At 38.7% G+C, this 18,863-nt stretch overlaps 3 protein-coding genes across 5 annotated transcripts; 1 reads left to right on the forward strand and 2 right to left on the reverse strand.

Moving 5' to 3' along the window:
- Positions 1 to 1,076: 1,076 nt before the first annotated feature.
- Positions 1,077 to 8,613, reverse strand: LOC126687542 (uncharacterized). The gene is made up of 5 exons (XM_056106321.1): positions 8,364 to 8,613; positions 8,060 to 8,111; positions 2,572 to 2,628; positions 1,937 to 2,351; positions 1,077 to 1,864 (listed from the first exon to the last, which is right to left on the reverse strand). The coding sequence occupies exons 1-5, from the start codon at positions 8,611 to 8,613 to the stop codon at positions 1,370 to 1,372; spliced, it is 1,269 nt and encodes a 422-aa protein (XP_055962296.1). The 3' UTR covers positions 1,077 to 1,369.
- Positions 8,614 to 9,876: 1,263 nt separating this feature from the next.
- On the forward strand, positions 9,877 to 11,026 carry LOC126687543 (kinesin-like protein KIN-12B). Of its 2 annotated transcripts, XM_050382104.2 has the most exons (3): positions 9,877 to 10,111; positions 10,184 to 10,200; positions 10,234 to 11,026. In XM_050382104.2, exons 1-3 carry the CDS (start codon positions 10,007 to 10,009, stop codon positions 10,988 to 10,990), a joined length of 879 nt encoding a protein of 292 aa, XP_050238061.1. In that variant the 5' UTR covers positions 9,877 to 10,006; the 3' UTR covers positions 10,991 to 11,026. The 2 variants fall into 2 exon arrangements, with proteins under 2 accessions (XP_050238061.1, XP_055962201.1); XM_056106226.1 differs by having other exon boundaries at positions 10,184 to 11,026.
- Positions 11,027 to 11,093: 67 nt separating this feature from the next.
- LOC126687310 (uncharacterized) lies at positions 11,094 to 15,028 on the reverse strand. Of its 2 annotated transcripts, none has more exons than XM_050381840.2 (9): positions 14,808 to 15,028; positions 14,348 to 14,521; positions 13,700 to 14,090; positions 13,287 to 13,570; positions 13,121 to 13,189; positions 12,998 to 13,054; positions 12,692 to 12,744; positions 12,537 to 12,612; positions 11,094 to 12,318 (listed from the first exon to the last, which is right to left on the reverse strand). In XM_050381840.2, exons 1-9 carry the CDS (start codon positions 14,846 to 14,848, stop codon positions 11,379 to 11,381), a joined length of 2,085 nt encoding a protein of 694 aa, XP_050237797.1. In that variant the 5' UTR covers positions 14,849 to 15,028; the 3' UTR covers positions 11,094 to 11,378. The 2 variants fall into 2 exon arrangements, with proteins under 2 accessions (XP_050237797.1, XP_055962200.1); XM_056106225.1 differs by having other exon boundaries at positions 14,348 to 14,526; positions 14,808 to 15,027.
- Positions 15,029 to 18,863: the final 3,835 nt, after the last annotated feature.

The raw sequence follows: 18,863 nt of genomic DNA on the forward strand, positions 1-18,863 counted from the left end.
ACGCGAAAACACTAGTCAAGAAGTGTGATAAATGCCAAAGACACGACAACATCAATCGTGTACCAGCAGTACCTCAAGGATCAATGGAAAGCCCGTGGCCGTTCGCCACATGGGGGATCGATATAGTTGGACTGTTTGAAACGGGAAAACACCAAGTGAAATTCCTAATCGTCGCAATAGAGCACTTCACAAAATGGGTAGAGGTAGCGCCTGTCGCAACCATCACTGCAGCCAAAATAGAGGAATTCTTCAAGAACGAAGTAATATGCCGATTCGGCATACCCCACACTGTAATAGCAGACAACGGCAAACAATTCAATTGCAAGCGGTTCAAGGCATTTTGCAAAGGACTGATGATCAATTTGAAATTTACTTCGGTGGCGCACCCTCAGACAAACGGAATGACAGAAGTCACCAACCGAACCATAGCACAAGGAATAAAAAAGAGACTTTCTCAGTATAAGGAGAACTGGGCAGAAGAATTATACAGCGTTCTATGGGCATACAGAACAACTCCTAGAAAAAGGAACTGGCGAAACACCTTTCAGGCTCGCCTACGGTACTGAAGCAGTAATTCCAGTAGAAATTGGCATACCCAGCATCAGAGTAAACTATCTAGAAGAAGAAACTAACGAGGCTAGAACAAGGCTATGTCTAGACCTACTAGAGGAAAGAAGGGATGAAGCGGCAGCCCGAGCCGCTACATACAAGAAGCAAGCAGCAAGATACCATAACAAAAGAATGAAGTTTAGAGAATTTCAAAAAGGCGATCTGGTCTTACGAAACGCGGAAGTTGGCAGAGGAAACGCAGGAGTGAAGAAAATGCAGGCTAATTGGGAAGGCCCCTATATTATAGAAGAAGCTACTGGCAAGGGCGCATATAGACTAAAGACAATAACTGGATCCATGGTACCCAGATATTGGAATATAGAGCACCTGAGAAAGTATTATCAATAGATTAATTCATGGCATGTACTTATTTCCATTTTTGAAATAAAAAGGCGATTTGGCGATAAGAAGCAAAATTTTATAGGCTCGCTCGAGACCTAATACATACAACTTAACAAGAGTCGTTTGAATCTTAGTTAAAAAATAATTTAGACTCGTCCGAGTCAAATAAATAAAAGGATCCGTTCGGACCTACAAATAAATTACACCAGCAGAAGTTTAGATTAACTTCTCAAAATAACAAATGAGTTTAGATTAACTCTACAACTAAAGAAAAGCAATGGTCAAAAGATCATTATATTCACAGAAGCAAAAATTACAAAGGATCCGCCCACGATCCAATACAAAAAAAAAGGCGAAAGCAAAAAACTAAAGCAAAAAATACAAAAAAGCAAAAAATACAAAAAGAAGAAAATAAAAACTAAGCCTTATTCAAAGCATCTTGCTTCTGCTTATCAAGCTTCGCCTTCACCTCCTTCGCCAAAGAAGCAGGATCCAACTGATTGACTCCAGAAAGATCGACGCCAGGATTCTGCTCCCGCAACTTTGCCCCGATCGCCAACCGGTATTGAGTCATGACTTGGGAATAAAAGCTCCCAGAGTCACCCAAACGCCGGCGGAGACGCCCCTCTTCTTTCTTCAGATCATCCCTCTCCTTAGTGAGAGCACCTGAAGAAGACTGTAGAGACTCGACTTCCTCGGACAAAGTTCGAACCCGAGCCTCTAAAGCGGAAATCTCCCGAGTCTTGGTAGATACGGAGGACCTCAGCTGTTGGATCAGACCAGTCGCCTCGCCAGCCTCCTCCTCCATCTTTTGTTTCTCGGAGAGCCAGGATTCGGAATCTCTCTGGAGCTTCTTCAATTGATCCACCGCATCCCTTCGGCGGCGCTCCAAAACAGCGATGGACTGGACCACCTGCAAAAGAAAACAACAAATAAGAAAAAAGGAGAAGCAAATCATAATATAAAATAAAAGAAAGAAGCATACCGAAAAACCGCCGAGACAGGCGAACTCAGCCAAACTATCGCCATGCTCGCGATCAATGGACTCAATGTCCTCTTTTATCATAATATTCTCCATGCAAGCATGAAGAATGGCGACGTTTGAAAGACGAGGCGGATCTTGTGCGTCCGCCCAAGCTGCAAACCGAGGTGCCTCCTCAATAGACACCCCAGAAGATTTCTTCTTCTTGGGACGCTTGGCAGAAGCTCCAGCCTGGTCCTCAGCAGGACGCTTCTGGCCGGCGGTAGGCAACCCCTTCAGAGAAGGAGCTGATTCCTTCGAAGGAAGCAAAGGCGACTCAGAAGTCGCAGCAGGAACTTGATCGCCAGAAGCAGGACCAAGATCCACCGAATCAGGCGTCGGATTCGGTACGGCGATCGTAGATGGGTTAGGAACGCCACTAGTAACCTAGCCCATATCTACAGTCATATCGACATGAAAATTGTCAAGCAAATGTTCAAGAGAAGTCGACATCCTACAAAACAAAAACATAACAACAAAAGATTAGAAAAATACCTTCTAAAGGAAGACCCGCCAAAAGTATTTCACGGCGACTCAAATATTGTTCTAAAAGAACGGTGTACTTGGGCTTATCAAAACGACAATCCGACAACAATGACAGGGCGAAGTCCTTCTCCCCATCAGCCAGATCAGGTACATCAGTAAGCGAAACCTTACTAGAAGTAAAACTCCGCGAAAAAGAGGAAAAAGAAGAATGCTGAACCAAGAAGAACTTAGGGGTCCAACCCTTCAAAGAAGAAGGAAGACTAAAAAGAGATCGATTCGGTCGACCACCAGCAAAAATAAATTTCTCACCCTTTCGGCGGGAGAAAACATAAAAATAATTAAAAAGAGCAAGCGAAGGCTCCTGCATCCGAACCCTACACGATTCCATAAAAGAACAAAGAAGGCGAATCGCGTTCGGATGCAGTTGACCCAAAGGAACACCTAAATTGTGACAGACCTCTACAATTAAAGACTCTAAGGGAAACCTAAGACCCGCTAAAAGCTGTTCATGAAAAATTACTATCTTGGATGGCGAATCGGTGCTATGATTCGCCCGATACAATTTTGCCGGTCTCAGAATAACATACGACTCAGGAAAGTTGAATTCCTCGGCATAACCGAGTATCTGCTCTCTTGACAAGGAGCTCCGGGTATATTCTAGCTCGTCACGAGCACCCTTCGCCCCCTCAGTTACTTCTGACATTTTAAAATTTTTAAAATGGGGGGGAAACACGGAGTGATGATGAAATTAAAACTCTAAAAGATCAAAAGATAGGAAAAGACGAAGAACAAGACGAAGAACAAGAAGAACAAAAGGAATAAAATCAAAACTGAAAACTACCAAGAAATTAAATTAGCGAAAAGGTAAAATACCTCGCAAGCAAATACGCAGGATCAAAAGAAAGATAAGGAGCAACTTGAAAACGAGGAATCTTGACAGCAGAAGAAGGAAACCCACAGAAAGCTTGAAGAAATCGAAGATTTAGCAGTTGCAGAGAAAGCAAAGGTTGAAGAAGAAAGAAAATGAAAGAAAATGAGCAATTATATAGCCTGAACCAAAGAAACTGAAAAGACGAGATCCCATAATTACAAATAAGGACCAACTAATAGCGCACGAAGACACTTGTCCTTCATCCAGTCATAACCCTCTACTGATAAACAACACGTGGCAACGCAGAATCTTACTAAAGATGAAACGTCGCCCACAAACATATGAAACGACTCGCCCGGAATATAAAACGACTCGCCCGTATAAAAGAACTCAGCTCCAAAAGAGCTAAAATCCACTAAGGCATAAATGCCAAACTACTTCAGCTCACTTGCGGGGGGGCTAATGATGGATACCGAATCCTATTGTAAGTATAATGGAGCCGAGTTACAGGAGATCCACTCTCAGGTGATACCGGACTCCCCCTGAAGATCCGAAGATATGAAGGAAATGCCGAATCTCTTAAGATTCGGTGACATGCTAATAAAGACCGAATCCCACATGATCCGCCGAATACGCGTCAGGTCCGGGATTCGGATAATCGACTAATTATGGAAGTGTTGTCCTATTCGGACACAAACACTACATATGGAAGGATAAGCTCTACTTTAGGAAGATAAGACTATTTAGGAAGACGTTCCTAAATAGGACTTATCAGATTAAGGTAGATCCCGACAAATCAGGAGAATCTCTACGATATGGCCGAATCCCTATAAAGTAGGATTCACTTGCCTAATACAACTCTACTAGGTATATTCGACTACTATAAAAGGAGCACGAGGTATGCCTAGAATCACAATTACATTCATATACTAAAAACGCTGCTCAAAGCTCTAGACTGACTTTAGCATCGGAGAGTTAATCGGACAACCACCGTCCGGTTAGCTTCTACCCTGTTTTGCAGGTTCACTCACCGGTTCAGAAGGCAGACTCCATCAATAAATACTCTCCGTCCCATTTAAAAAAGGACATATCTCATTTTTATTTGTCCCACTTAAGAAGACCATATCGTGTTTTTTGTGCCAATTTATATGAATTTTCCTTTTTTACCCTCTTTTCTCTTTCTATAATTAATGACTATTAGTCTATACACAAAATACAACACTATCATAAATAGGGGTAAAATAAGAAAACATTATAAAAGTTAATGCTTTCTTAATCTATATGAAAAAGTCATTTGTCCCTTCTTAAACGGGACGGAGGGAGTAATAGTTATTAATTTTTGAAATTCAGTGGCTTAAAAAAAGTAATTTATTCAACTTTCACTTCTCTTGCTTTTAATTTTTTTCTAAAAAAAATTTATTTTTTTTTTGGTAAGAGGGAACTCCCGGCGGAACCCGACCACCTTGGTAAACCCTCGGGAAGGCTAGCCTCGGCATCCCACCGCCCGGACCTCCCACTTAATATGGGCCTTTTAACAACTCATCCACAAATGCTTTCAATGAGTCCCATTTTGTGGGATATGGGATTTGAACTTTGGTTCTTTAAGTCTCATGCTTACTGTTCACACTTCTGGCCAATTGAGCCAACCTATGGTGGTTAATTAATGTTTTTTTTTACTTACTTTAGTTTTTCAAACTAAAAAAAATGAAAAATGATGGATCTGGTGATACGGTAAGGTACGAGTTTAGATGTGATGTTTTAAGGGGTTGTGACTGTGTCAGATATCCCGTAAAAGACAAATAAAAGAAACAGCAACGGGTGAACTTTGGGTTTTGAACTTCGAATTCGCTCTGATGTTTAAGTTTGAATTCACTCTGATCCTTTTATAGGCTTTTCACGTGGTTTTCTAATTTTAAGCGACGTGGGATTAATGGGTTTTGTTGGCATCCCACCATTAATTCCCCCCCCCCTCCTCAATTTGTGTTGCTTAGGTATTTATGCCTAGCTTTCTTGATACAACTTTAGTAGGTGTGGTGCTCCTGCATTTGGGTTTCGACATTCGTCTGAATTGTAGCTGTGTTTTCAGGTTTGATCGAGCGTCGCGATCCAGAGCTCGCGTATGAGGCTTGGGGGGCTTCGTTTAGTTTTTAATCTCCGTGTGTTTCCTGTTGTGCTCTTTGTCCGCTCCTCACTAGTTTTGTTGTTGTTTCTACCTTTGCTCCTTTTGTCGGCATAAAAGGAAATCAGGTTAGTTTCCCTATTTTCAGAGGTAACTCTTTTTAGGCGTTGTTCTTATCCCGTAGTTAGATCTGAGAATAGTGGAAGTAAATCTAATTTTTTTTATGCGCTCTAGGGAAAACCTCTTGCCTGTAGTTTTTTACCCTTTTCCCTCTAGTGTCTTCTTCTTATTTATGATGGTATTATGCTTTGCTTCTATTGTGGTATAACAGTTTTCCATGTTTCTTGAGGGTATAATGTTATTGACGGTCACATGCCCACGTCTTCTCGTCTTCCGAAATTCTCTTTGTATTATATTGAAAGATGTATTTTCACTTCGCTTTCTCGTTTATTTTCTTTCTTTATTTTGCCTTTTGATGTTGTAATACCCCAAAATATTTAATTATCTAGTTGGGCCACGTGTCCAATTTGGACTCGCCAGAGTGGCGAAATCGGGAAGATTTCCGATAAAATTAAGATAAATAACTTTTAGTAGGTCGGTTTTGGAAAAGATAATAGCGAGGAATTTAATAATATATTTCCATTCTAAAGTTAGAATTGGAATTAAAAGAAAAATGTCAAGAAAAGTCCAAAAAAAGGTACAGGGACCAAAGTGGTAATTTAGCCACTTTGTGTCGAAAATGGAAATTTGTAGATTTTTACGGGAAAATATTAATATCGAGTTTCGTATTATTTATTAGGGATAAATAATACGTATAAGTCACAATTAAAGTACTAATTGATTTAGTTATGTACTAAATCGAACAAAAGAAAAGTTTAAAAAATAAATGATAATAAACAAAATGAACAAGGATCAAAGTAGAACTTTAGCCAAGATATATATATAAGGAAAGAAATTGAATCAGAGAAGGGAAGAGAGACTTACAGAGAGAGCGAGAGATATATCGACGATACCGTCGTTTCGCCGTTCGACGTCCGAATCGAGTGATTTTCGCGGCGATTTCTTCAGAATGGAATACTCTACGGATCCAAGCTTCGTTTTGAGGTAAAGGTTTAAGTTTTTTGCTGAAAATTGGAAGTTATGGCGGTTTTAATTAAAATTAAGAATTTAACGTTTTTGAATCGGTTTTGACGTTTTTGAAGAAAGTAGAATATGGGTGTTATAGATATAAGTGTTTACCATGCGTGTGGAAGGTCGGAAATCGACGAAACGCCTGGAAAATGGATTTTTTCGGGGCTGTGCGTGGGCTGCACTCGGTGTGCGATCGCACACCGAAGTGTGCGAACGCACACTTGAGCAGGTGTGCGAACGCACACAGAAGTGTGCGAACGCACACAGTGGGTCCGCAGGGACCTAATTGGGCTTTTAGCCCTAGTTGAACGGGATTTCAATATTTTTGAATATTATACCCTAAAAACGATTAAGGACCCCGATAATTCGAAAAATAAAGTTTTAGCTCGACGTTTTACGCGAGTAGCGATAATGAAAAACGCTAAGGATATTGTACGTTTCTCGAATACAAGAAATAGAGTTCGATATATCGTGAATACGATAAAGGAATATCGGGTTCACGAATAACATTAGGAATGAAACTAAACCCTAGAATTTGAAAGTAATATACGTGTAATAATACGAGATTAATATCTAATCATTAAACATTAATTAAAATGTATCAAACATACGAGCAAGCAGTGAGGGCGATAGACGAGGACTAGCACGAGCATACTATCATATCGACTATATTATAGAGTGGATTGCGGTCACTGTGAGTTGTATTTTACTTTCGTATATTATATATTAAAGTTATTTTATATATATATATATATATATATGATTTGATTAAATGTTATATGTTTTTATCAAGTTTATATACAAGAACTAGTATGCGATCCGAAGAAACTAGCTACCTATTTGGTGTCAATAGGCTGTGTGATCACCAGTATTGAGTCAGTCTAGTGTGTTTGCATTTGAGAAATACATTGATACGTATAACGAGATACGAATAAGAATTTCGAAATCAGATAATGATTTGATACGAGTGAGCACTCGGTTACGGTGTAACCTAGAGTCCCCGTATCTAGTGGGTTGGACCCACCAGTGAGCTGAACTCACAACTTGAGATTTATGATTGGGTTGAACGATATATGATTATTCAAGAGATGTGCCGCATGCTAGGATATTAGTTTCGAATGGATCAAATACCTGTTTATATGTTTTATATTATTGTTTTCTTGAAATGTGATGCTATGTTTTTATAATAATACCGTTAGTAAATGCAAACTCGACCCCTCACCTTTGATGTCTTTCAGGTACTTAGCGTCTGGGCTTAGTTAGAAGCCAAGTTTTGGAATCCGGAAGTCAGCTGTATATGTATAGTTCTCTGACTTCTATGAGTGCTGCAGTAGTAGTCCAGTGTCGACAGAGTATTAGCTTAGACAACAGTACATTTTGATTGTACATATTACTTGCTGTCTTGTTTATATTTTGTATGTTACATGTTTTATACGTTATTTCCGACCCCAGATGTCGGTGAAATGTTTGGTACACTAACTGGTGTAAATAGTACCGCGAGGCCAGTTCGTACAGGGTACAGTAACTAGAGCCTGCGAGGTTTAAACAGTTAATGTAACTACTTGGTTATATGTTATATATGTATATTTGCTTCCGTTGTTTACTGTTATTTGTTTATTATTTGCGAAAAATTATTAATGATTTGAGGCTTGCTACGGGTTCCGGAGCTACCACTCCCGTTCCCTAGCGCCGGTTGCGGCTCAATAATTTTGGGTTGTGACAGATGTGTATTTTCTCACTTTCTTTTCACTTCTCTTGTTTATTTCCTCAAGATAATGACACACCAGAAGAAAATCCAGAGACACGCCTTTGTAAAAATTGCAAGAGGAAGAGATTGGAGGACAAAGGTTCTGCTGATAGCACAAGCTTGTAGTTGGTACCAAGTGATGGCTCAGATTCTACTGCAAACTTGCAGTTGGTACCAGTTGATGGCTCAGATTCTGCTGAAAAATCCAAAAAAACAACTTCCGAAAGTAACTCTATGGCTTTACTTTGACGCTCAGCTTTCCTATTATCTACCTCTTCTCTGTACATATAGTTGTCTATTTTGTACAAATGACGCATGACATGTTTGTTCACTTACTAAACAGGCAGTGGAGAAGGTTTTAGCTGGAGCCATTCGCAGAGAAATGGATATGGAGGAGTTTTGTGGGAAACAAACTTCTGAGTTAATGCACCTTAAAGGATAATTAATTCCGACAGTCACTGTACTTTTAAAAAAATTCATTTCAGTCACTAAAGAATTTTTTTTTTCATTTCTATCACTCAACTTCAGAAAAATTTCACTGAGAGGTCTTATGTCCTGTTTTTGCAAACGTGGCCCTCTTTTTTCAATGGGAATTTGCCATGTTATTATTTTGACACATCAGCAAGTCATGTCAGTCTAATATTCTATTAGAATTTTTTTCCACCGTGGGTCCCACTCTCTGAAGCTGACTAACGGGCAAATATACTACTTCCCCAATTCTCTTCTTCTTTTCTAAAATATAACCCTAATTTTCAAAAGTATAAATCCAGATGATGAAACTTTTAATTTCGCCAAGGCTTCCCTTAATTCTTCTTCGTCTTTCTTTACTTTCAGACTTCAAACCGTCCAAACCATGAAGCACCAGATTTTTCATCCCAATAGCGGCAAGTAATTGACCTCCGTACAAGCCTTTCAACCAGCAACCATCTATAGAAATCACTGATCTAAAACCGTCCTTGAACCCATCTCGCAGGGGTGAAAGGCAAACATACATCCCTTGAAAAACACCATTCTCTTGCTTGAACGTAATAGTTGAGGTAGGATGCGTTCTTATGAGTTAAAGTCTATAGTCTATAACTATAATCATAGAGTAATTTATGCTTCAATTTCGTTCGTAAAAAAGATCGCAAATATTCATTTCCTCCAAAGCTAGACGACCCTTTAATTCACTGGGACAACAAATTTTTACATTTACTTCACTGCTACCATGAATTGGTTTGAAATGAAGAAAGGGTGTAGAATTAGGGTTGACGGCAAGAGAGTAAAAGAAAATAAGAAGATTAAATGTTAAAAATAGTAACCTACTATTTTGTGGTAGAAGGATTAATTGACATGGCTTGCTGATGTGTCAAAATTAATGACATGGCAAATTTCGATTGAGGAAAGAGAGCCACGTCTGTAAAAAGAAAACATAAGACCTCTCAGTGAAATTTTTCTAAAGTTGAGTGATCGAAATGAAAAAAAAACATTCTTTAGTGACTGAAATGAATTTTTTTTGAAAGTACAGTGACCGTCAGAATCAATTACCCCACCTTAAACGTTTGGTAGGTCGTTTTGCTTTTTAGTTATTACAGTAGCAAATCTAGCTGCTGTTTGAGTGTTACTTGATGAGTTCACGGCTAATTTTAACACGTACAACAGTATAAGCACGAGAGGGAGTGCAATGCTGTAATAGGGCAGATGAGGGATGATAAAATTCGTCGGCTGGAGAGCCTTATGGATGGCATTTTACCTTCTGAGGAGTTCATGGAGGAAGAGCTAGCATCACTTATGCACGAACATGAAGTATGAATCTGCTTCCTAAGTTTCCTATTTAAATTGATTACTTTTGATATATATCTCATTATTAGCTTACAGCTTTTGAAGCAGAAATATGAGAATCACCTTGATGTCTTGATGACAAATGTTGAGCTAAAAAGGGTTCTAGCTGAACTGGAACGTTATCGAAACTTCTATGATTTGGGTGAAAGGGATGTTCTGATGGAAGAGATTCAAGATTTAAGAAACCAATTGCAGTATTATGTTGACTCTTCATGCCCAGCCGCTCTGAAAAGAAAGTCAATATTGCAGTTAACATATCCATGTGAGCCCAGTGTCCCTCTACCTCTTACTGGATTTCCGGAGGCAACTGAGGAGAGTGCTGAAATGAAACTCGAACGGGAGAGGATTTGCTGGACTGAGGCGGAGAGCAAGTGGATTTCTCTTGCCGAAGAATTGAGAACTGAACTTGATGCTAGCAGGATGCTAGTTGAAAAAGCAAGGCGGGAATTAGAGATGGAGGAGAGATGTGCTGCAGAGTTGAAAGAAGCAATGCAAATGGCCATGGAGGGACATGCACGGATGCTTGAACAATATGCAGATCTCGAGGAGAAACATATTCATTTACTTGCTCGGTACAGGAAGATCCAAGAAGGAATAGATGATGTCAAGAAAGCTGGAGTCAGGGGTGCTGAGTTGAAGTTTATAAATGCCCTTGCTGCTGAAATTTCAGCGGTGAAAGTGGAAAGAGAAAAAGAGAGGCGGTATCTTAGAGATGAAAATAAAGCTCTTCAGGCTCAATTAAGGGATACTGCTGAAGCTGTGGAAGCGGCCGGAGAATTACTTGTGAGGCTGATAGATGCAGAAGAAGCTATATTCTTCTATATTTTTTTGAAGCAAAATTGATCGGTGTAGAAATTGCAAAAAATCAAAACTCTATATATTAATTTGCCAAAATTGAAAATTTATGTTAAATTTACAAAACATAACACTCACATGACATCAAGTATAAATCTCTGAATCTTCTCCATCGTGTCATATATAAAGCTGAATTGCAATCCAAGATATAAATCGGCTTCCCTCACAAAAACTAGCTGGGAAGATGACCAAAACATGTACATATATATCAAACTATTCTAACACTAACTAACACTGATTCAACAATTTAATACTTCTATTGTTCTCCACTTAATAATGTACAACAACTTGCCTCCAAGAATACAACATCCATGGACCGTGCTCATCCTAAATCCAGAAAAGCAGAGAACACGCCAGCTTATATACTTACAATATTCTAAGAGCTTCCATGTCCTCTCCTTTTCACCTTCGAAGCTTTCTGATTAGATGTCGATGTTGGCGTCGGATCTACGAGCAGCAGGCGCGCCGTCACAAAATTTAGCAGTTCTTCGTGGTGGGAGGAGAATGTGAAGTCCAGGTGAGCATATTCAAACTCATTATACGTAGCATCGACGCCGTTTTCCTTCATTAACTCGTAATGCTTTTTTACCATTGAAGGTCGGATAACGTTGTCCTTCCGTCCAGCTACCACATCAACTGGAATATCGATGAATCCGTAGTATTCACCCAAATCCAACGGCTCTGGAGACCCATACACCTCCATGTTTGCCGATGCACTTCCATAATCATACATAATAAACTTTTTTGCATGTTTCATTTGTGCAAGGTGATGAGCCACATAAAATGAAACTCCTGGCATGTCATTCATATTATAGTGTGGTAATCCTAATACTCCAACCCAATTTGAGCTGTCTCCACCTACATAATAACTCATTAAGGTTTGAACTAGACCTCCAACTGCAGGATAGTTATGGAAGTCCCGTGCCAGTTTATTCAGTAACATTCGACAGAATCTTGTAGGAATGTAAATTCCAGGAATGATGGGGCCTAGAATAGGGGCTAATAGACGGATGGCATGCTCAGAGATTGTAAACCCTAAGGAGGAATCACCATGGAAACCAGCGGGTGACAGTAAGATCAATCTGGAAAGCCTGTGGGGCTTTTCTTCGATACGGCGTGTTATAATATACATAAGAATGCCTGCTCCTCCCAAACTATGGCAAATTGCACAAAGTTTGTAGGGTTGATCATCATTAAGTTCTCCCCCGTGATCAGACTGGATATTTTTCAGTTCATCAGTTTTAACTTGGTGAATCTTCTCTATCATTGCAGGAATATCCTCAGTCCCGTGCTCATTGATGGAATACCGCCAATATCTGCAGGTAATTTGATACTCGGTCAATTTTTTTTTTTGAAGGAAACTACTTTCAGTTAGTTAATCAATATTAATATTGACATCACAGCACATTGATGCAACTGGAGAAGTTTTTCACATGCATAATCCCTCATCTTTCTCTGACAGTTCTGTCAGAAATGGTGACGACTCAAAGATATGATTTTATATTAAATGAACCAAAGAATCAGGTGCACTTACTTTCGAGATGAAATATTCTTGTCAACATGATCCCTCGAAGCCAAACCACGAAAATTCCCAAGAAAAACATCAAACCCTGAAAAAGAAAACAGCAGTGTGCTCATCAATCTCAGTAATGATGAATCAGAAGATGCACGAAATGGAGTATTACGAACCTTGATCATATGCTGCAAAAGCTGGAGAGCCAACAACCCCATTAGACACCCAACTGGACCAAAAAAGACCATGTAACTAGATCAGAACCATCAATTTAATAGAACCTTAGAAGGTTGTAAAGGTTAAGCCTACTAGAGGACAACTGGAGTTGCATCCCATCAGAATATAGCATCATATTTCATATAAACAATGGGGTAATAATGTAAAATTTTTCTGTGGTTTCCGTAATTTTATTTTGTTTAAAAAGAACTGGATCAACTTTAATGTGTTGCACTTCATTGCTGAACAAGATAAAAATGACTCACCCCAAGGATGAATCCAAAATTCCATGCTGAAGAAAAACAGCCTTCCGTGAATCTCGTCTGAAACATCGAAGGGTTTAGGCAACAGCCATTTAAGCAATTTAACTCTTATAAAAACAAAAGTACCTTGGAATTCTTTCCACAAGCAGAATATATCCATCAGAAGTGACCACTCTAATAGCTTCATATGGGTACCTAGACAAACAGAAAACTAGTTACTCCAAGCACTTGCGCATGTTACAATTTAGACTGAAAAACAATAGGTGACTACTTCCCAACAAAATAATCTCACCCAAGCTCTGTTATAATATCCTGACATGTCCGTGAATCTGTATTCAGAGATTGATTAAACGTAGTTTTTCTTTCTGTAAGAGTTGGATCAATATCACCAAGTGTAGAGGTAGGGACAGATGTAGCTGAGATGCCAGTTCGAATCTCTTCACTGTTACTGCTTTGAAATGAAAACCACTTATACAGAACTTTTATAACTTCTGATGGTGAAAGAAGAAAATGTGCAGCTTTGTGAAAAAAATCGAATATAGCTTCTATAGCTATCTCAATTGCCAGATGAAGATCCTACCAAACATAAAGAAAATGAATTAGGTTATGAACATCAGTAAGCACATGGTACAGGGAACAGAAGATGGATGAGAATAAGAGGAAAGAAACATGGAGGATATCGTAAATTCAAGTAATTGCAGAAACCTCAATGACTCCACGTCTCCTGTCAGTGGTGCGATGAATGATGTGATCCTTCAGATTGTGTAATCTAGTCTGTAGTCGGGGAGGCTTATTGCTTCCTTTCGTTGACGGGGATGCTGACCTCCTCTTATAAAATACACGACAAAGACGGAGAGGTAGCCCCAATAGAAACCAGAACGGGAACAGTATCCATGACAGCAAGAATATAGTCCATCCTGGCCGATGCCCATCAACTCTTGTAAGAGTACTTGTACGTGAGAATCGTGAACTTTGAGATGATGGTGATGGAGGGCATAATGCATCACCGTCTTCTTCAGCTGATGAATAATCCGCACTCGAATCATCAGAATCATCGGGAAGCTCATGAACAAATTTGTTGAAAGAAGACACTCCACTACCATAATCAAGAAAACAAGAAAACATATTTATAAAAACAGCATGTGCAATAGCCATCACATAAATTGAAATGAAATCATCAAAGCAACCATCGGACGAGATTAACAATATCTCCTAATAAATAACATCACAAGCACACAGATGCTCACTAGTAAGTTACATTACAATTGCCCTAAATAAGATATTTGATAGTCAAAAAATGCCAACTAAAGTCCAGTGCAATTAAATGTAAAAGGAAGAACAAAGTAAACTTACTGCTCCATCCACCGGGGAAATCGAGGTCCACGGAACGCAGGCCGAAGCTCCCAGCCATGAATACCTTCAAGAATATTACCCTTCCCAGGCAAAACAGCTAACAAAAGTGCAGAGAACCCATTGATTAGCCTCACAATGTTATGCAATGACTCATAAGTAAATGTCTTCACCGACCTGAACTAAAATCCAAAACACAAAAAAACTTTTGTCAGCCAAACTAACAGAAAACATCATCCAAACTACCAATACATACACAACAAAAAAACTATATAATTTCAAATAAATTTACAAAAATCAAGAATCAATCAGCCAACATTAATCAGCCATTATCATGAAATCTTTTACCGTTAAACAATTCATAAAACGAATTAATAATCAAGAAAAATAAAATCAACTGCTCATTAAAATCAGAATCATCGTGAATCAAGATAATATAAGAGATCGAACGAGAGAACTCAACTCTTTGGTAACGGCAAGAACGTTGTCAACAAATCGCTGCATAATCTTAACGGAAAATCAGACAAACAAAATTTTAAAATTTAAAGAATTTTTCAAAAATTTAATTCCAATACAATAGGAATTCAAAATCCAAATCAACCGATTATTCAGGACAAAAAAAATCGCAACGCCGATACGCCGATTCTTGCCGTACAAAACAACGAAAGTCGGTTGATAAAAAAAAACTTAATTCATTACAAAAGCTTGTTTTTTTTAACGAAATAAGGAATACACGTGGAGAGATGTGATTGGAGGGAGTGAGGGTTCTGTCGCTTTCTGGAAGCAGCTAATGGTGCGTAACATGCGGCGGTGGTGACACGTAATTTAAGAGGAGAGAGAGTTGTGGGGGAACATGGATAATGAAGTGCCCACGTGGAAAATGATTGAGGTTGTGGGTCGTTGATGAGAGTTTGGACGGTTGTGATGGGGTTTGAGGAGTGGTCGGTATTCTGACACTTACTTTATTTACCTTGGAACCATCGTGTTATTAATGGAGATACACGTAAGGTGAAGATGGTGTTCTTATCCTCCAGATATTTATTGTTGACTTATCTCTTTTAAATTAATTTTTATATTTATTTTCTTATACATTTGTTATAAATATTTATGTTTAAAAGAAAATATTACGCATTTTTAATTTTTTTATTGTATTTATCATTTTTAAAATTATCAAGTTCATTTCAGTTTTTAATTTTTATTGTCTATTCATATTTTTTTGAGATGAAAAGGGGATTTTCTTTTTCTGAATCTCAACGAAGCTTTATTCAAAAGAATTCGAAACAATTATAGACGTAAGAAATTCAGAAAAGTCCGAGAACCATTCCTGATGACCTGACATGGAACGGGTAGAACACGTTAAACAATATGCGGCTAGATTTGTAGATCGCCTTACAAACATAACAAGTAAATTATGAAATTGTTTCGATAACATAACACAATCATCAATCAACATATCGCCACACACCCTATCCCTGCTCTCTTTTCTCCTTCAAAGACCGTGGCATCTGCATTTAGTTTCAACTAGCCTACTGTCGGACTGTGCCAAGTAACAACACCAAATCCATTCTCAAATATCACGTCTTGACCTCCGGCTATCTTCATCTCGCTCCCTGCCACTGAGTCAAATATCACATTTTCTTCTCGTATTGTAGAAATTATGGGTATACGAGAGGCACTTAGCTAGCTTAAGGACTCGGATAAAATTGTGATTAAATCAGATGCAATGGAGGTTGTTTTGGAGATTAGAAATTTGGATCTTGTAGAGCCAGATTTATTGGTTGATGATTGTGTGGATTTAGGTAGGCAGTTTCATAATGTTTATTTTGCTTTCATGGGGCGATCTACGAATCAGACTGCACATTCTTTAGCGCAACACGCCCGATCTCTTTCACGTCATCATGAGTGGTGAGTATCTCACAAATATAACTGCCTCTGATTTGATTTAATGATATCATTATTATTCAAAAAAAAGAATGCAGACCTGCAGGAATAATAATTTCAACAACACAACCGGACTTGTTATTCCATATAATGTCATTCCGATTAAGCCAAATTTTCCAATAAATAAGGGCAAATAGTTCTGCATCTTCCTTCTTGCAGCTACCCAGCCATTTACAAACCCAAGAACTCGTCCCTATACTGCTTCCAACCGAGACGTTTAGACCTGCTGCTTGCCGACATCTCCTAGCCACGACACAGTCCGCAAACAATTGGACAGCCGTTTCATCCTTACAACTGCACACCCTGTAAATAGCATTAATAAAAACATGTTTAGACGCCAAGGTATCGTACGTAGGTAGATAACCAAAAGCAAAGAATCACCCTATTAAATACTAAATTTAAACCTTATTGTAACCCTTTTTTAATTAGATTATCAGCTAAAGTATTTCCGTTCTGTGAGCGTAACTGAAATTGCATTCTTCGAGTTGATTATATAACACCACAATGTCTCCTGTAAACAATGGGCCATAATCTATTGTTGTCTACATAGGAGTAAATACGATTTACTACCAGATGGGCATCCAATTCAAATTTATTAGACTTGATATTTAACGACATTTCCGTTCCAAATTTCAATGCCAATAGCTCCGCTATTTCGACACTAGTTATTCTTGGAAACTGTTTATAACCATGAAATAAAACCATTGAGCTTACATTGTTACTTGTGCTGGAGATACTGACCAGGCGACCTCAGAAGTTTGAACAGTATCAGGCAGGATCTTATAAATATATACTTTGTGTTGTCTTTGTCATAGGGGATGAAAAATGTAATTGTTAATGTGGTTCCTTTTGTGGAGCATCGTAACTGCGCCCGCCACATTTATGCTAATTGGAAAAAGAAGCAGAAAGATCTTAAATTGAAGCGGATCTTTTGGTGTGTCATCAATGCAACAAATGTGTCAGGGTTTGACAGTCACATGAAGACAATGGCAAGTGAAAAGTTATCGGCATGTGAGGATTTCATGGCGCAAGTTAACAATGTGTTCTGCAAAGCCTTCATCAGGGGCTTCCCGAGGTACGATGCTATTACGAGTAACTTAGTGGAGACTTTCAATGGTTACATTGCCAAGGCTAGGCAATTACAGCCAACCCATATGCTCGAGGAGATTCAAACTTCTTTGATGGCGAGAATGTACCACCTTTTCTCATTTTTCCCGGTATGTCGCTCCGCGAGCAAGGAGAAGCCAGAGTTGATGAAGATTCATCCTGAAGACATTTGTCCAAGGATAAGAGAGAGGGTAGACCAGAATTAAATTTCAACAAGATATTGCGCCCTAACACCTGCAAAAGGGGGGACATTTCAAGTGAAATGAGATGTGGATTAGTTTGTTGTCGACTTGAAAAATGAAGACTTGCAGTTATAGGGCATGGGATATAACAGGTATTCCTTGTACCCATGCTCTTGGTTGTATTAACTTCGTGCGGTACGGTGTCTTTGATTATGTGGATGAGTGGTGCAAGAAGGAGAAATATCGAGCAAACTACGAATTCTCCCTTTAACCGATTAATGGGATCAAAATGTGGCCAATGTACAAGGGTATGACATTCTGCCACCGTCGTACAAAAAGATGCCTATAAGGCTAAATAAGAACAAGAGGAAGGATCCCGATGAGGATCCTAGAAAGAATCCACGATTTTCCACAAAAGGTGTGGCAATGACATGTAGTCATTGCCTTACTGAAGGACACAACAAACAAGCTTGTCCAAACAAAGACAAAGCCCCTGCTGATAGTCCTACAAAGGTATGTAATAAGCTATATTTTTTTATTTGCATTATTGCTTTTATTGGTGTTGATAAAGGTATGTAATCAGCTAAGGTTTTATGTTGATAATTTTATGGCTGTTCGTAATTTGTACACTTGAAATGTTGTTTGGTTCAGAGTTTGCATTGTTTCTTCATGTCACGACCCAAATTCAAGGATCGCGACCGGCGCTAGGATATGGGTATGGTTGTACCAAAACCTAAGCAAGCCTCGCGGATAAACAATCAAACATATAAACATGTAGAAAAACACTGCTCGGGGGCAACCGAGACTACAACCTAAGTCTATCAGTTTATATAGTAGTTCTTTAATTAAATACTTGTCTTAAAATCGAGACTCCAAAACATGCCTCACATATAATTGATCCAAAGTATAACATGCCAAAGATAATAAAGACAATATTCGGTCCAATCCGACAAATAAAATTAATATCCATAAATAAATAAACTAGCTCTACTGCGGTTTAAGAGTTTAAAATAGTTGACTAGTTTAAGTAACATAAAAACTTCAAAGGAACCAAAGAATCGGAGACGACCAAGCTTTCAAATCATAAACCTGAAAAATTGGGAAAACAATGGGGTCAGATATACTGAGATGAGTTCATAATGCTATTTACATTTATTAAGATTAAAACCCTTAAAACCAAATCCTTTTTATACTAATATACTAATATATTTGATTATGGAATACAATATTGAAATGACACCCCAAAGTATAGCCCAAAGTAGATGGGAACAAATCCTCATCAATCCCAA

This window comes from Mercurialis annua, linkage group LG6, assembly GCF_937616625.2.
Source record: "Mercurialis annua linkage group LG6, ddMerAnnu1.2, whole genome shotgun sequence".
Lineage (NCBI taxonomy): Eukaryota > Viridiplantae > Streptophyta > Magnoliopsida > Malpighiales > Euphorbiaceae > Mercurialis > Mercurialis annua.